The 17,362-nt window shown below is 45.3% G+C and overlaps 1 protein-coding gene across 1 annotated transcript; it reads left to right on the forward strand.

The window, feature by feature from the left end:
* Window positions 1–2,795: 2,795 nt before the first annotated feature.
* Window positions 2,796–8,511, forward strand: LTBR (lymphotoxin beta receptor). The gene is made up of 10 exons (XM_023741469.1): window positions 2,796–2,891; window positions 3,029–3,125; window positions 3,446–3,571; window positions 3,651–3,803; window positions 4,162–4,258; window positions 4,456–4,562; window positions 6,576–6,683; window positions 7,002–7,027; window positions 7,633–7,858; window positions 8,222–8,511. The coding sequence occupies exons 1-10, from the start codon at window positions 2,796–2,798 to the stop codon at window positions 8,461–8,463; spliced, it is 1,278 nt and encodes a 425-aa protein (XP_023597237.1). The 3' UTR covers window positions 8,464–8,511.
* Window positions 8,512–17,362: the final 8,851 nt, after the last annotated feature.

Consider the following 17,362-nt stretch of genomic DNA (forward strand, 5'->3'; position numbering starts at 1 on the left):
ATGCCTTTGAATTATGGTGTTGGCAAAGAATATTAAATACACCATGGACTACCAGAAGAACAAACAAATCTGTCTTAGAGAAAGTACAGCCAGAATGTTCCTTAGAAGTGAGGATGGTGAGACTATGTATCACGTACTTTGGACACGTTATTAGGAGGGACCAGTCACTGGAGAAGGACATCGTGCTTGGTAAAGTAGAGGGTGAGCGAAAAAGAGGAAGACCCTCAACGAGATGGATTGACACAGTGGCTGCAACAATGGGCTCAAACTTAGCAACGATTGTGAGGATGGCGCAGCACCAGGCAGTGTTTTGTTCTGTTCTACAAAGGGTCGCTAAGAGTCAGAACCGACTTGACAGCACCTAACAACAATACTTATGGATAAAGAGCCCTGGTGGCGCATTGGTTATGTGCTCGGCTGCTAACTGAAAGATCAGCAGTTAGAATTCACCAGCTGCTCTGCAGGAGAAAGATGTGGCAGTCTGCTTCTGTAAAGATTACAGCCTTGGAAACCCTATGGGGCAGTTCTACTTTGTCCTATAGGGTCGCTATGAGTCGGAATTGACAGCAATGGGTTTGGTTTTTGGTTTTTACACCTATGGATGTAATCCTATTTGGAAATAGGGTTTTCTTTGCTACATTAATAAAGCCCTATCAGTGCAGGATGTGTCTTAAACCTAATAACTTTTGAACTATAAAAAGAGTAGATTAGGCACAGAGAGAAGCAAGCACAAATGAGAGAAAGATAGATGCAATGTGGAGATCGCCAAGGAACCAAGGAATGCTGGGTAGAGAGAAGCTGAGAGAAGGATTTTGCCCCAGAATGCACAGAGAGTGAGCCTTCCCCTAGAGCCAGTGCCCTGAATTCGGACTTTCAGCCTCCTAAACTGTGATAAAATATTTCTGTTCATTAAAGCCTTCTACTTGGGGTATTTCTGTAACAGCAGCACTTGGAAACTAAGACACATGGAAACACACAAAAGTGAAAATTTATTGATCTGTGCACATAAGATTAATATGCTTTATGCATTTCACTGTATATATGTTATACTTCAATTATTCGAGGTTTAAGGGAAAAAAAGTCCCTGTCTTTTAAAGAAAACTGAAATATTTTCAAACGAAATGATATGGTATCTGGAATATACTTCAAAATAATGGAGGGGGGGCTAAGGAAAGGAGATGAGATATGGAGGAAATAAGGATGAATGCCAAACAAAGTCCTACAGGGAGGGGGTTTAGTGCCCAGGTGACCTATCTTAAGAGGATATTTTAGCCCCCTTATCCCAAGGGAGACACATGGGTCACAGAGAGGCTGCTAGAATGAGCTGGGAACCAGAAATCAGGAGACCTGGACTCCAGGCTTGTTCTGCCATGGCTTTGGGACCTGGCCTAAACATGGTTCATTCATCCATCTATTCCACAAATATGTATTAAGTGCCTGGTATGTGCCAGCCTCTGTGCTAAGCACTGGGAACCCTGATGTAAAGATTCAGTCCAGGCTTTGGAGAGCTCCCAGCCTGGTGGGAAGGTGAACAACAAGCAGCAGGTTACAGAGAACAGTCTGCGTGAAGGCTGGGCTGGCTAGGGGAGGGGACGTTTCCCAGCGCCCAAGTGAATCCTCAGGACAGGTGGGAGTGAGCCAGGAGTGCAGAACCTCAGAGACCAGAGAAACAGGCAGAAACTGCAAAGAGCTCCATGGGGCTGTTCACAGATTGAAAGGAAATGGTAGGAAGAAAGAGGGCAAGCACCTGACTAAGCCACTCTGGAATCCTGGTCTCCTCTACATGGCACCCTGGGCCTCAGTCTTCTCATCCTTAAGGTGAGTGGCTGGACTTCTCAGGTCCTTTCCAGTTCAAAGTAATTTAAAGGCTCATTGTTGAGGAAGCTGGGACTGAAGTTTTCAGCTACCCACCTCCAGCCCAGGTGGCTCCTACTCACGGGGAACTCGGTCTACACATCCTCCCCATTATCTCATTGGAAGTGAGGGCCCCTGTGGACAGGGGAGCAGCAACTTGTGCCCACTGATGTGTGGATGGGTTGGTTCCAGGCAGGGCGGAGGGCTGGAAAATAAGGACTGGCCTGACTGGCTTGTTATCTATCCCGTGCTCGCCTTGACAGGAGAAAGACAGCCTCCCAGGCTGCCAACTGGGATTTCTGGTTCCCAGATGCAGTCTGAATGTCTGTCTATGGGTGTCTGTTTGGTGCACTGTTCATGTTTGTCAGTCCCAGGCCCATCGTTTTCGGATCTGGCCCTTTGCACCCAGGTGTCCACTGCTCTGTCACCAATTCTATCTGTTCCCTGGTCAGCTCTGCTCCAGCTGCCCTCTCTGAGGCCTGTCTAATGGCTGTCCTCTCGCTCTGCTGCCCCTTTCCCACCAGCTGCGCCTGGCCTGTCCCTGCAGCCTCCTCTTCGGGTCAGGCTTCCGAAGAAGGGAGGAGGCCCCGGTTCCGGAGACGCTGCCCTCACATGCTTTCCCGGCTGCCCCTCCTCCGGGCCCGCATCGATGCAGCCAAGCCTGTTCCTCTTCCCGATTGCGACAGGCCAGACTCAGCTCCCAGCGCTCCCTGACCCCGCCCCGCGGCCGGCTCACTCCACTCCCACTTCCTGAGCCCAGCGGCGGAGCCCTGGAGCCCAGGCCCGGCCGCTCCCGGCCCCCGGGGGCACGTCAGCCCCGTGTCCGGAGTCCCGTCCCGGCCCCTGGGCTCAGGAAGCTGCCGCCACCGCTGCCCAGGGCATCCTGGCCTCCCACCTTCCTCCCAGGCCTCCCTGTCTGGCTGATCGACCAACTGGCCGCCATGCGCCTGCCTTGGGCCGCCTCCCCCCGTGGCCTGGCCTGGGGGCCACTCTTGCTGGGACTCTGCGGGCTCCTGGCTGCGTTCCAGCCCCAACTGGTGAGGGGGCCTTTCAGGTGGGGTGGGGGCGGATGAGGGTAAGCAAGAGGGGTCTTGGCTGCCCTTCTCTAATTCCTCTGCCTTCCCAAACTGGTCTCTAAGTTCTTCTTCCCCCACCTCCACCGCCCCTCTTAAAGGTACCCCCATACCACTCGGAGAACCAGACCTGCCAGGACCAGGAAAAGGAGTTCTACCAGCCCAATCATCGGATCTGCTGCTCTGGCTGCCCCCCAGGTGAGATGCAATGGCTGGAGGAAGCCTGGAACAGGGAGATGGGTTTCAGGGGGCTCCAGCCCCTTCGCTGCCTGTCTCCCCAGGAACACTATCTGGCAGAGACAGTGAGAATCACTGGCCATCCCTCATATGTAGGCACCGAGATTTGCCATCTTCACCCAGCCCCTCACGGAGTGTTTATCTCAATGAGTGTAGCTGGAAGGCTATCAGGAGGAGGCCCACAGAGGCTAAGGGACAACTCAGAAGTCACACAGCAAGTGGTAGAGGTGAGAGTTGAATCCTGGTCTCCTGACACTCCTGCTGCCCCACTTGTACCCTAGGCACCTTTGTCACAACTCAATGTAGCCGCACCCAGGACACAGCTTGCTCCCCATGCGCCAAGAATTCCTACAACGAGCACTGGAACTACCTCACCAAATGTCAGCTGTGCCGCCCCTGTGACGCAGGTAAGTGGGATGTGCCTGGGGAGGGCTGGAATCTCCTGGAGCACAGCCCCTCCACTGAGCTCTCCTGTCTCCCCACCAGTGATGGGCTTTGAGGAGATCGTGCCTTGCACTAGGATACAGGAGACTCAGTGCCGCTGTCAGCCAGGAATGTTCTGTGCCCACCGGGATTCCGAGTGTACACACTGTGAGCCACTCTCTAACTGCCCGCCTGGCACTGAAGCTGAGCTCAAAGGTCAGAGGTCACTGAAGGCATAGGGCAAGAAGGAAGCTATCTTGAGTGGGAGCAGGGAGCATGGTACTATGCCCATGGTGATGCCCCAAGTAGTTCTCTTTGGCATAAAATGCTTCTTCTTACTCCATGGGAGAGGCTCACAGAGGGGTTTTGCAGAGAAATGGAACTGGGACAGGTGCAGCGGCCTCAGGAGGGGCAAGCTTGGGCAAATGGTAGGCATTTCCGGATGGGTCAAAGATCAGGGTGGGTGAGAGCTACAGAACAGGGTGGATGGGCAAGGAGGAGGCCATCCAATGGGCATAAAGGAAGATTCCCTTCTGCCCGCTCACTCTGGCCGCCCCTGCCTTTCTCTTGACAGGTGAAGACAGGGAGACTGACAACAACTGTGTCCCCTGCAAGGCAGGGCACTTCCAGAGCACCTCCTCCCCCAGCGCCCGCTGCCAGCCCCACACGAGGTTGAGTATGCCCTGCCCCTTCTCCCTTACCTCCCCTGACCCCCAAGAAGCCCCACCTGCTTACCCCACCCCCTTCAATGCTTGACTCCTCACCTCACCTTACTACTTCCAGTCCCCTATGCCCACTTGAGTTGAGTCCCTATGTCCATTGGTGGACAGGAGCATGAAGAGGTCATGGGCCTCTCTCCCCTCCACAGGTGTGAGGACCAGGGCCTGGTGGAGGCAGCTCCAGGCACTGCTCAGAATGACACTAGCTGCAGGAATCCATCAAAGCCACTGCCAGGTGAGGGGCCAGGGCTGAGGGGCACAAGGGCTGTCTGGTCTGGGAAAATACTTCTACTTCTTTCAGGCCTGAACTCTCCCCATATAAAAAAATGAGGAAAAGATGAATCCTTCCCTCCCAGGATTGGGGGCAAGAAGAAAAGTTCCTTAAAGAGAAATTGTGGAGAACGTCTAAGCTAATTTATATACACACACATATACACACATGCACATATATATACACACTTTTAAAGTTATATATTATACATATAACTTATAAGCTACATATAATATTATGCCAAAGGATACTCTCACACTGAGATATAATTATAACTGATTACCTTCATCATTTTGGACATGACACCATCATATATAATCCATTCACTGCCTTGAATATCTCTTTATTAAATTGCATACTTTCATCGTTATAGAGATGATCTCACCTTTGACTCTGTCTTGATTATTTCTGTGGACTGACTGGTTTCCTAGTCAAGTAGATGATTTCAGGATGTTTCTAATCTAATGACTGTAATCGTTATTAATTGGGCAGAGTTTACTTTATTAACTTTTTTAACTTGCCAAATATTTATAATTGCAGCTTCCATTTATGGAGAGCTAATGTGTCAGGCACTCTGTGAAACACTTTACATTCACTAACTCTTCTCTTACTGATCCTATAAAGTGGGTCCTATTATTATCCTCATTGACCAGATGAGGAAACAAACTCAGAGGTTAAGTGACTTGCCCAAGATCACCCAGGTGGTAACTGGTGTTACTAAGACTGTACTCAGGTCTTTCTTACTCCAAGCCCATACTATAATGCCTGCTCACTGTAGAAAAGTAGAAAATTCAGATAAGCAAAATTAAAAGTCACCACAGTACCACCACCTAGGGTATGCACTCTTAACATTTTGCTATATATCCTCCCAGACATTATTCTGTGCATGTCAACACATCTTTTTTTTTTTTTCTCCTCTAAAAGTGGGGTCATTTTAGTGCTGTGTAACCTGATTTTTCATTCAACACTATATCATAAATATTTCTCCACGTCCTCTTATTACTGTTTAACTACCTATCAGATACTGCCAGCATTTTATACCTGGAATTCTAGAGAATATGTAAGCTAATCCCTCATTTTGTGTATGAAAAACCTGATGCCTAGAGAAGTGAAGTGACAAAAAGTTACACAGCTGGGCAGGAACCCAGGAGTCCTAACTCCTACTCCAATTTCTTCCTGTGCCTCCCATTCTGTTCCCCTTTGGGCCACGGATTTAGGTGGATCAGAAAGGGCACAACTCCTAGTATGCCAATGTCCAAGTCCTCCTGACTTCCCCAGGGTGGCTGAGGGGCATTATTGACTCCATGCTATAGATGTGGCAGTGCTGACACCCACAGAAGAACAGAAATTATCCACTGCTACAATCAGGGCCTGAGAACTCTCAGCCTCCCCCTCTCAGCTCCTCCTGGAGCCTGCCCTGAGCAAGGGGATGAAACTCTTGCAACCCCAACTCTCACAGGCAGAGTTCAGGAGCAAGGCTCCCCCATGCTCCCACCCCTGTAAACACTCCCACAGGGAGAGAAGGGCAGCCCCAAATCTTTCTACAGTAGCCCCTCTGGAAAATAACAAGTCCACAGACAAGCTGCTCTACTCCATAGACTGAGTCTGTTCACAATCCCGAGCTCCACCCTTCCTATACTGCCTCCTGCCCCCATTTCCAGCCCTTCAAAACTGCACAATCTCCTGTCCCTCACCCACAAGACTGCCCCAGTCCCTGGTCCCCAGGCAGGAGGGCACCTGCACCACCCCAAACGTCTCCAGGATGGAATCTCTCCTGGTTGTCAGATGGTCTCTCCAAGTCCAGTTAGTTCGCCTTATCTGTAATTTAAGGGAGGTTTCTCTAATTCTGCCTCTAGGAACAGTAGTGGGGCTAGAAGAAAAAAAAAACTGCTCGCCCTTTCTCTGTCTCAGTTGTCCAGAGAACTGGAAAACTCTTCCTTAACTCCTTTCCTGCCTTTCTCGGGGTTATCATACCCTCTCCTGTCTGCATCCCCGCAGGAACTATGTTGGTGCTGGCCGTCCTGCTGCCACTCGTCTCCCTCCTGCTCCTCACCACCGTCCTCGCCTGCACCTGGAAGAGCCACCCCTCTCTCTGCAGAAAGCTGGGTAGGAAGCAGCCAGTTGCAGGCAGGGGGCAGGCTGGGCCCTCTGTCCCCATATGGATGGGATGGGAGAAAGGAGGGAATAGTCAACTTCCTTGGTGCCAACTCTTCTGCCCTTCCCATACCCTCAAGACTCCCAGTGCCTGCCCCCAACACAGACATTATCATCATCTTCATGCAACCCCTCATTCTGGGGCTAGAGATAAGGGTAATGATGGCCTGTTCCTTCTGGGACCCCAGGGTAGGGGTGGAGTGTGGAGAGTGAAAGGCTGGAATCCGAGGCTTGCTGGAAGTCCTACACCCATTTCATTTTCTGTTGCAGGATTCCTGCTCAAGAGGCATCCAGAGGTAATGGGGGCAGCTGAGAAGGCAGCAAAGAGGGGCAGAGGGTGATGGGGGAGCAAGGTGGAGGAAGGCAGGCAAACAGAGTGCAGACTTCATGTGTTCAACATTCATTCATTCAACTAATAATTTATTGAGTACACCATGTGCCAGGCACTGTTCTAGGCACTGGGGATACAGCAGGGAGCTAAACAAACTACTTGCCCTCCTGGAGTTTACATTATAGTGGAACAAGAATAAAGTTAAACAAATATATATATATATATATATATATATTTATTTATTTATATCAATCAGGTGGTGGTAATTGCTAAATAAAGCAAGGTAGAAGATGGGGAGTGACTGTGGCAGAGGATAGGGTATGTTGTTTTAGACAAAGTGGACACAGAAGGCCTCTCTGATAAGCTGATATTTAAGCACAGACCTGAAGAAGTGAGGGAGCCAGCCATGAGGGTATCTGGGGGAAAAGTGCAAAGGCCCTGAGGCAGAGAGCACAGTGAGGGCCGGAGGAGAGCAATGAGCTGCCTAAGCATGGGGTGGGGTGTGGGAATTAAAGAAAGATGCCATCTGGGACCCATGTCATTCGTTGGTTTTCTGCCTCTCTCCTGCAGGGAGGGGACACCAATGCTGATGCAAGCTGGGAGCCTCAGAGAACCAACCCACATTTCCCTGACCTGGTAGAGCCACTTCTGCCCAACTCTGGAGACTTGCCACCAGCCTCTGCCAGGCACCCAACAACTCCAGGGTTGGAGGAGGAGGTGCTACAACAGCGGAGTCCTCCGGGTCAAGCCAGGGAGCTTGAGGCTGAGCTCGGGGAGCAGGGCCCAGTGGCCCATGGTGAGCCTGGGGCAGGCTGGCAGTGAGAAGGGGGTGTGTGGAAGGATGGGGAGGGAGGGATGGGTGGCAGGGAGAGTATGGAGCAAACAGAAAAGAAAACACTAAAACAGGCAAGACAGAGACCCCGACCACCAGCCAGAGTGTCACAGCTAGAGAGAAGGGAAGAGACCCAAAAACCCAGAAACAGAGAAATAAATATGGAGCTCAAGAAAACAATAGCAATGGCAGAGAGCACAGGGAAGGACGGGGAGAAGGCTGAAGAATAAGGGCATGCAGGACACTGGGGGCCTTATGCTGGGAGCACACAGGCCTTTCTTCCTCAGCGAGCTGTCAGCCTCTCTCACTCTGCCTCTGTTCCCACAGGTACCAATGGTATTCATGTTACCGGCGGGTCTATGACTGTCACTGGCAATATCTACATCTACAATGGGCCAGTACTTGGGGGAGCACGGGGCCCTGGAGACCCTCCAGTTCCCCCAGAGCCTCCATATCCCATCCCAGAAGAAGGTGCCCCTGGCCTTCCTGGCCTCTCTACCCCCCACCAGGAAGATGGTAAAGCTTGGCACCTGGCTGAGACGGAGACACTGGGGTGCCATGCCCTCTGATGGGGTCAAGGAGCCAATTTGTCACTCACGCTTGTTGGTGTCTTGGAAAAGAAGAAGAAAGGAGGCACAGGGCACCTTATCCCCTGAGGCTGGCTACCCCATACAGGATTCACAGGGGTCCTGCATAGGGCCCCTGAGAGGCAGAGTCCTGTGGGGCCGGGCCTCAGACACTCTTGAGAGCAGTGTCAGACACTGGCTGGGAACAGTGCCCTGCACAGGACTAGCGCCCTGCACAGGACTCTCACCACCACTCGGCAGACCTGAGCCCTCACTGCAGACCCACATGCCCACTGGGCTGCACCAGCTCAGCTTCAGGCCCTGACAGGGCAGATGTGCCAACTGCTGCCACATGGCACTCTACACCCTAAGCACAGAGGCCAGAGCATGGTCACTTGCAAGGACATCACCAGGACTTCTAAAGGATTTGTGGTGCTCATCCCCAAGCTTCAGAGTCCCCGTGAGGGCCCACACTGTGCGTGGACTGAGGTACCCCTGATATGCAGGGGTGGGTATATGGAGGACCTCCATTGCTGGACTCCTGGAGGGGAGGAAAGGGAGTCATTAAGAAACTGGGGGTTTGGGTAGGTTTACTCTGGGAGAGTTTTGTAGGGGGAGGAAATGGCAAGTGTATTTATAAATTGTAACTACATGCAAATAAAGAGGAGCTTGTGACCCAGATAATTTATTTTTTTGGGATTTATATAGAAACACTGTTCCATTGGGGCAATGTCAAAGGCAAAGGTCAAGACGTTAAAATATAATCTAACAAAGGCATTTCTATGAGGGACTGGTATATGTAGTTCAGGTAATAATATTGGCTGTTGATAACTGGCAATGTGCCAGGCAGTGCTTTAAGTGCTTTACAATATTAATTTATTTAATCTTCACAACAACACCATTTTATAGATGAGGAAACTGAGGCACAGGGAGAGTAAGTAACTTGCCCAATTCAGCTGCAAATGGCAAAGCTGGGATCTGACTCCAGAGGCCTCTTGGATTAAAAAGCTTCATATGCCATGCCCTTACAGAATGTCTTTGAATAGGCAGAATGGGCTGACTGTCTCTAATAATTAGATCTCTTGCGTGTTTCACAGGCCTTAAGTCTCAGTCAGTTCTTAAACCTCCAGCCACAATGCAGAAGACGTGCAATTCAGACATAAAATGCGAGAGGCCAAAGTTCAACATTGTGTTGGTGAAGTTTAAAATCTAGACCAGCCTCCGTCACCTCAGAAGGCGTGCTTATGATTTTTCCTCTTTTTGTTTTTTCCCCAAAAAGAACTTTTTCTCTCTCCAATCTCTCCTATTGGTAAATGTTTGAGCCCCCTAGAGTTGATCTATTGTGCAACCTGGTAGAGATTATCTTTGCTTGACAGATTGTTAGAGGCGCTGCTGCCCGCTGATCGCTCCTTCCATAAAAGGCCACTGTTGTGGGTCTGATTTTAAGACCTCTGCTGCTAGGGCTCATCAAGATGGTGTGGCTGCAAAACACATACCCCAGGCTTTGTCTGATCCAACTGAGTAGACAGGTTATTTAAGGTTGACCATGAAAGTATTTGATCCAGCTTCCTTTTGAGACTAAATAATGCTGAGCTATATCTTTGAGGAGAGTTAAATCCTCCTGCCCCTGCAGTATGCTAGAGCCAGACAACATGAATCCTTAATAATTGTTCCAATGTACTCAGATAAAAAAACAAATCTTATATATCTTTCAATGAAATAAAAGGAGGAAAAACATTTTAAACAGTGCTTAACGCACAGCCCTATGGGACACCATTTAAATTTCAGACTATACCTGCCCTTGCTTATTTTCCCAGGGCTGAGTTAATACAGCTACAAGACACATTAACAGAGCACACTCTATACTGAGGGGAGCATCTGTCTAGAAGGAAAAGATAGAAAATCAGTGAAGACTGCAAACAGCCTCTTGACTGTTGTCTTCAAAAGATGGAAGAGGATACAATAGTAGCTGATAATGGGTAATTAAGTCTGAATCCAGGTAGTCCCTATATTATGTTTGAGAACCAGTGTTGTACCATACATATGGAGGAGAAAGCCAACACTGAGTCCAACCAAATCAACATGGATGTGGGGACAGTAGTGAGAAGGCTAAGGTTCAGTCCAGGAGAGAGATGGCCGCGATTGGGTGTACCGTGGTGGCAGTGGGAGGTGGGGGGTGGGTATGTAGTCCTGGAGTAATTCAGAATGTTCTCTTTCAAAAGATGAAGTGGTTTACACTGACAGCTGTGACAGACCCTTTCTGCTGAGTACCCAATAGAAGTCCTCATCTTTCGTAGGAACAGAAGCCGATTTCTGTACTAGGGCATAAAAAAAAAAAAAAACCTAAACCCATTGTCACTGAGTCAATTCCGACTCATAGCAGCCCTATAGGACAGAGTAGAACTGCCCTATACGGTTTCCAAGGATCGGCTGGTTGATTTAAAATGCCAACCTTTTGGTTAGCAGCCATAGCTCTTAACCACTACACCACCAGGGTTTCCTACTAGGGCATAGATTCCATGGTATCAGGAGGGGAGGCCCCACCCCAGTCCCAGGGGCCAGTAAATCCATCCCCCTTTGCCAGGAATTGGTTTAGGATGGCCATGGGATCCATTTCTGGCCACTGAAATGTACAGGGAAGTATTCCTTCCCAGGATAATAAACAGTGTCACTAAGAGAAAGTTTTTGCCCTTCTTTCTTGTTTGCGGGATATTTGTGTGAGGGCATGATGCCGGAGCTGTGGCAGCTATTTTGCCATCATGAAGGAATAAAAAGCCAATCTTCTGAGTATAGAGGACCTGGAAAAAGAGGAAGAACTTACTTATGGGATTCTGTTTACCAGGAAAAAACAATTTGGCATTTGTATAAATGACAGTAAGTCAGGTTTTCTTTTTCCTTTTTAGCTTTAATTTTGTTTCCTCTTTTGTGATAGGTGGTTTATTCACATGGTTCAAAATTCAAAAAATATCAGAAATGAACAGTGAAATGTCTCTCTTCCACTTCTGTCTCTCAGGCACGAGGTCCCCCCCAGAAGTAACCAATGTTACTGTTTCTGGAATTTTGCCAGAGATAATTCATGTGTATTCAAGCAAATATACATATATATATTCCTTTCCTTTTTTCCACAAATGGTAGCACACTCTAAATATATCCTTCCCCTTGCCTTTTTCATTTATCAAAATAGCTTGGCCATAATTCCTATCATATAAAAAAATTAAATAAAACCTTCCTCATTAATTTTTATATCTACATAGTATTCCATTACATGGCTGTACCATTTAACTTGATCCCTTCTGAGGATTTTTAATTCATTTCTAATCTTTAATATTACAAACAATTCTTCAACAATAATCTATGTCATTTTGCACATGTGGGAGTATAACTATAGAAAAATTTGCTAGAAATAAAATTGCTGGGTCAAAGCGTACATACATTTTATGTTTTGATAAATATTGCCAATTGCCCTCCATAGAGATTATCAGCAGTTTTTTTGAGTGCCCATTTCCATACACAAACACCAAAATTTGTGTGTTATCAAACATTTTGATCTTTGCCAATCTGAAAGGTTAAAAATGTTATCTCAGTATAATTTTTATTTGCATTTCTTATTGTGAGTGAAGTTAAGCTAATTTTCATTTTTGAGTCATTTGTAATTCATTTATGTCTTTTCATAACTTCCTATTTTTCTATCAGACAATTTCCAAATGTAATCCTGTTATCTCAAAGTCATTTACTGAGTAATTCTTTTCTTCACTAATTTTAAACACTACTATTATCATAAACCAAATTTGCATATGAATTTGAGTATGTTCCTAGACCTTCTATTCCTTTCCATTGGTCTATCTTTTCAATTTGCCAGCATCACAGTCTTGTTTTTGCGTTGTATTTTAATATCTACTAGGACTAGAAACTCCTTTTACTCTTCTTTTTCCAAATTGTCCTAGCTATATTTTCTTCTTTTTTCCACATGAATTTTAGAATCATCTTGTCTAGTCTCAAAAAAAAAAAAAAAAAAAAACTCTTACTGGCATTTGTATTGAATTTATAGATGAGTTAGGGAGAATTGATATCTTGCATTGTCTTCCTTTACAGAACATGGTATAGTCTACAATTTGTTTATTGTTTCTGTGTCCCTCAAGGTTCCTCAATGGCACAGTTTGTGCTCAGCTGCTAACCTAAAGGTTGGTGGTTCAAACCCACCCAGTGATACCACAGAAGATAGGGCTGGTGATCTGCTTCCATTAATATTACAACCAAGAAAACCCTATGGAGCTTAGTTCTACTCTGTAATACGTGGGGTCACCATGAGTCAGAATTGATTCGACAGTAACTAACAACAACTTTATGTCCCTTAATAGCATTTTAATGTTTTCTTCATATAGACATTGGGCATTTCTTGTTAAGTTTATTCCTTGGGTGTTTTGTCTTTGTAAGTGCTATAGAAATGGAATCTTTTCTATCTTATGATCTTTTCACTCAGCTACCTACGGCATTCTTATCTGTAGTAGTTTTTCAATTGATTCTCTTAGGTTGTCACCTATAAATAATGTAAAAATAATGTAAAATCTATCTCTGTTGTCTAATGTTTATACTTCTAATTTTTTAGTCTCATCTAAATAGATTGCCTAGTACCACCAGAACAATGTTAAATAGTAATGCCATTAGTATACATCTCTATCTTGATGATCCTGGTTTTAACGGAAATGCATTTAGTGTTTCCTCATTAAACAGGAGTTGAAATAGATATATTTCTTTTATTGTGCTAAGGAAGTATCCATCTCTTACTATTTCATTGAGTTTCATAATCAACAGTGGAGACTACGTTGTTTTTTTTTATTGTACTTCAGGTAAAGGTTTACAGAACAAATAGTTTCTTATTAAACAGTAGTACACATATTGTTTTAGGACATTGGTTAACAACCCCACGACATGTCAACCCTCTCCCTTCTCGACCTTTTTTTTTTTTTTTGGGTGAAAATATCCATAGCCAAAGATACACCATTTCAAAAATTTCTACATGCACAGTTCAGTGACATCGACTACGCTCTTCCAATTGTGCTGCTATTCTCACTTTAGATGAAGGTTTACAGAACAAAATAGTTTCTCATTGTACAGTTAGTACACATGTTGCCCTATGACAAGGGTTAACAACCTCACTACACATCAACACTGTCTTTACTCAACCTTGGGTTCCCTATCACCAGCTTTCCTGTCCCTTCTGCCTTCTAGCCCTTCTCCCTGGACTGCTATGCCTCACTAGTCCCGTTTTGTTTTACGGGGCTGTCCAATCCCCAGCTGACTGGTGAACCTCGGAAGTCACTTCATCACTGAGCTAAAAGGGTGTCTGGGGGCCATACTCTCGGGGTTTCTCCAGAGGAGACTGCATTTTTATGAGAGAAAAACAAATGTCTTTTAAGCATCTATAGAGATTATTATACTACTTTTTTCCTTAAATCTACCAATATGATTAATTATATACATCAGTCTTCTAATACTGAACTATCCTTACCTTCCAGGAATAAACCCCACGTAATCTTGGTTTGGGAGTCCCTGGGTGGAGAAAATGGTTAAGCACTTGACTGCTAGCTGAAAGGTTGGAGGTTCAAACCCACTAAGCAGCTCCTCAGGAAACAGTCCTGGCGATCTGTTTCTAAAAGGTCACAGCCTTGAAAACCCTATGGAGCAGTTCTACTCTACACACATGGGGCACTATGAATCAGAATCGACTCAACAGCAACAACAATCTTGGCTTATTTTTCTTTTAATACACCTCTGGGATTCTATTTGCTAATATTTTATTTCATATTTTTGCACTGATATTCATAAGTGAGCTTAGTCTATAATATTGGTCTGCCTTATGTTTCATATAGCTGAAAGCATTTCTGATACAACAGTCCAACCTAAAGTGATTATACTTCGGAGTTAATTTAGTTGAATATCCAGGACTGCCAACCTCTCACCTTCCCCTGTCTCATTGTGAACAATGTCTGCCACCACCCCCCCCACACACACACACTTTTGCTTAGCACAAAGTTGTATGGTTCTATGTTAAGAGCGAGGAGGCATTTGTTCACTTTTAAGTGATTATCATGGAAATAGTCACTTGTTCCAAGCAGTATAGCTCTGAAATCCTCAAATTAAGAAGTGACCCTCAAAACATCTGTTTGATAAAGTGGCTTGTTCAGTCATCTAAGATGATTTGTGTAGAAGCCATTCCAGAGCAACAAGACCCCTAAAGGCACTTATTATCATACTTGAAGGCTAAGCCTAAAGCCTCCCTTTGGGATCAGTCCTATTTGTAAAGGCTTTATCAGCATTGTCCAATAGAACTTTCTGTAGCATTAGAAATGTTCTATATGTCTGTGTTGTCCAATATGGTAGCCACCAGCCACATGTCTGTTGAGCACTTGAAATGTGGTTAATGCAACTGAATAACTGAATTTTTAATTTAGTTTAGCCTTAATTTATATTTAAATAACTACATGTGACTAGTGGCTACTGTACTAAGCAGCACACTTCTAAGTGGGTTATGCAGAAACCTGATTAAATGAGCCTGTGGCTGCCAGTGGGAACCCTCGTGGTGCAGTGGTTAAGAGCTCAGCTGTTTAACCAAAAGGTCAGCAGTTTGAATCCACCAGCCACTCCTTGGAAACCCTATGGGGCAGTTCTACTCTGTCCTATCGGGTCACTATGGGTTGGAATCAACTCATTGGCAACAGGTTTGTTTGGTTATGGGTTGCCAATGGTTGGGAAGGCAACTCTGGTGGCAGAAAGAGCTCAGGCTTTGATATTGTATTCATTCATTCACTCATTAAATCTCAAATATTTACTGAGCTCTTACTATGTGCTAAGCACTGTTTTAGGAACTGGGGATACAGAGCTGAACAGACAAAGTTCTTACTCTCATGAGATGAGGCAAGTAATGAAAAAATAAGCAATAATAAGTACTATGCTGAAAACTGAAATAGGAAAAGTGATAGTAACTAGGTAGCTACTTGAGACTGAGTGGTCATGGAAGCCTTTCTTGAGGAGGTGACATCTGAGCTGAATAACCAGAAGGGACCAGCCACAGGAAGACCAGGAGGAAGAGTGTTCCAGACAGAGGGAATGTCTAGCGCAAAGGCCCAAAGAGCTTGGAACATCAGAGGAACTAGAAGTCTTTCAGTCTAGGCTAGAATCTTGTAGGTGAGGAGGAGAACAGTTCTAGATAGAATCAGAAATCAGACCACATAGGGCATCATAAGCCAAGGTAAGGAGTTTGGTTGTATTCTAAGTGCAGTGGGACCATTAGAAGGTTTTAATCAAGGGAGAGGCGTAATCTCTTTTCATGTTAAAAAGATCCATCTGATTGCTATATGGAGACTATACAATGGTATATTATTAGCCATAATGATCCAAGGGCTAGTGAATGAAGTGTGGAAGCAGAGAGACCAGGCAGAAGGCTACTGCAATAAGGAGATGAAGAAAGATGGATGGTTTTGGAACATACCTTGGAAGTAGTGTCAACACGATTTATTGATGGGCTTGGGTCCCAGTTCATATCTGTAGTGCTGGACTACTACTTTGTTAAACTAATCTGAGCCTCGCTTTAAAAATTAATATTCAATAAATATTACCTCAGTATTTACTATGCACCAGGCATTTGGGGATACAACACCAAACAAGATAGATCTGATCCTTAACCTTCTGGAGCATGTACAATAATTATAGTGAGATAAGCGCTACCAAGGAGAAACATAGAATCAAGGACCTAATCTAGGCTTGGGGATCAGGGAATGTCTCCTTGAGGAAACTGAAGATGAGACCTGAAGAATAATTAAGAATTAGCTAAGTGAAAGGGGATGGAGGGAAGAGTTAGCGTAGTAGAGTGAATGGCAAGTGCAAAGGCCCTGTGATGGGAAGAATGCTTTGGCTGGAACGAGGAACAGAGAGATGAAGCTAGAGAAGTAGGCAGGAGCCAGATCATTCAGACCTATAAGCCACAATAAGGTTTTGGACTTTAAGAGCAATAGGAAACCACTAAAGTTGTTTTTGTTTTGTTTTTTTTTACTGTAGTTTTTATCTCACATAACATACATATAGTAACGCATATAAACTAATCTTAAGTGTACAGCTTAAAGAATTGTTACATATATATACAGAGAGAGAGAGCCATGTAATCCAGAACATTTCAGTACCCTAGAAGATGACTTCATGCCCTGTCCCATTCAATAATCCTTATTACAGAAATAACCACTATTTTGACTTCTATCCCCATCAATTTTGCCTATATTTGAAATACATATAAATGGAACCATATAGTATTAACTCTTTTGTGTCTAGCTTCTTTTGATCAATGTCGTATTTTTGAGATCCATCCTTGTCGCTAGTGTATCAGTATTGTTTTTTGTTTGGTTGATTTTTTTGTTTTGTTTTGTTTTAATAATTCATTCTATTTTCTGTTGTTGAGAATATACATCAATTCAATAATTTCTATATGTACAATTCAGTGACATTGATTACTTCCTCAAATTGTGTAATCATTCTCACCCTCCTTTTCTGAACTGTTCCTCCCCTATTAACGTAAACTCACTGCCCCCTAACTTTCCCATCTAATCTTTTGAGTTGCTGTTGTCAGTATGATCCCATATACATAGATCTTAAAGAGCACAATGCTCAAGGCAGCCGTTCTTTTTTTTTTTAAATTGTGCTTTAGGTGAAAGTTTACAGCTCAAGTTAATTTCTCATAAAAAAATTCATACACATACTGTTATGTGACACTAGTTGCAATCCCTATAATGTGACAGCACACTCCCCCTTTCCACCTCGAGTTTGTGTCCATCCAACCAGCTCCTGTCCCTTGCTGCCTTCTCAACCTGCCTCCAGACAGGAGCTGCCCTTTTGGTCCATGTATCTGCTTGAA

This window comes from Trichechus manatus, unplaced genomic scaffold, assembly GCF_000243295.1.
Source record: "Trichechus manatus latirostris isolate Lorelei unplaced genomic scaffold, TriManLat1.0 scaffold00182, whole genome shotgun sequence".
Lineage (NCBI taxonomy): Eukaryota > Metazoa > Chordata > Mammalia > Sirenia > Trichechidae > Trichechus > Trichechus manatus.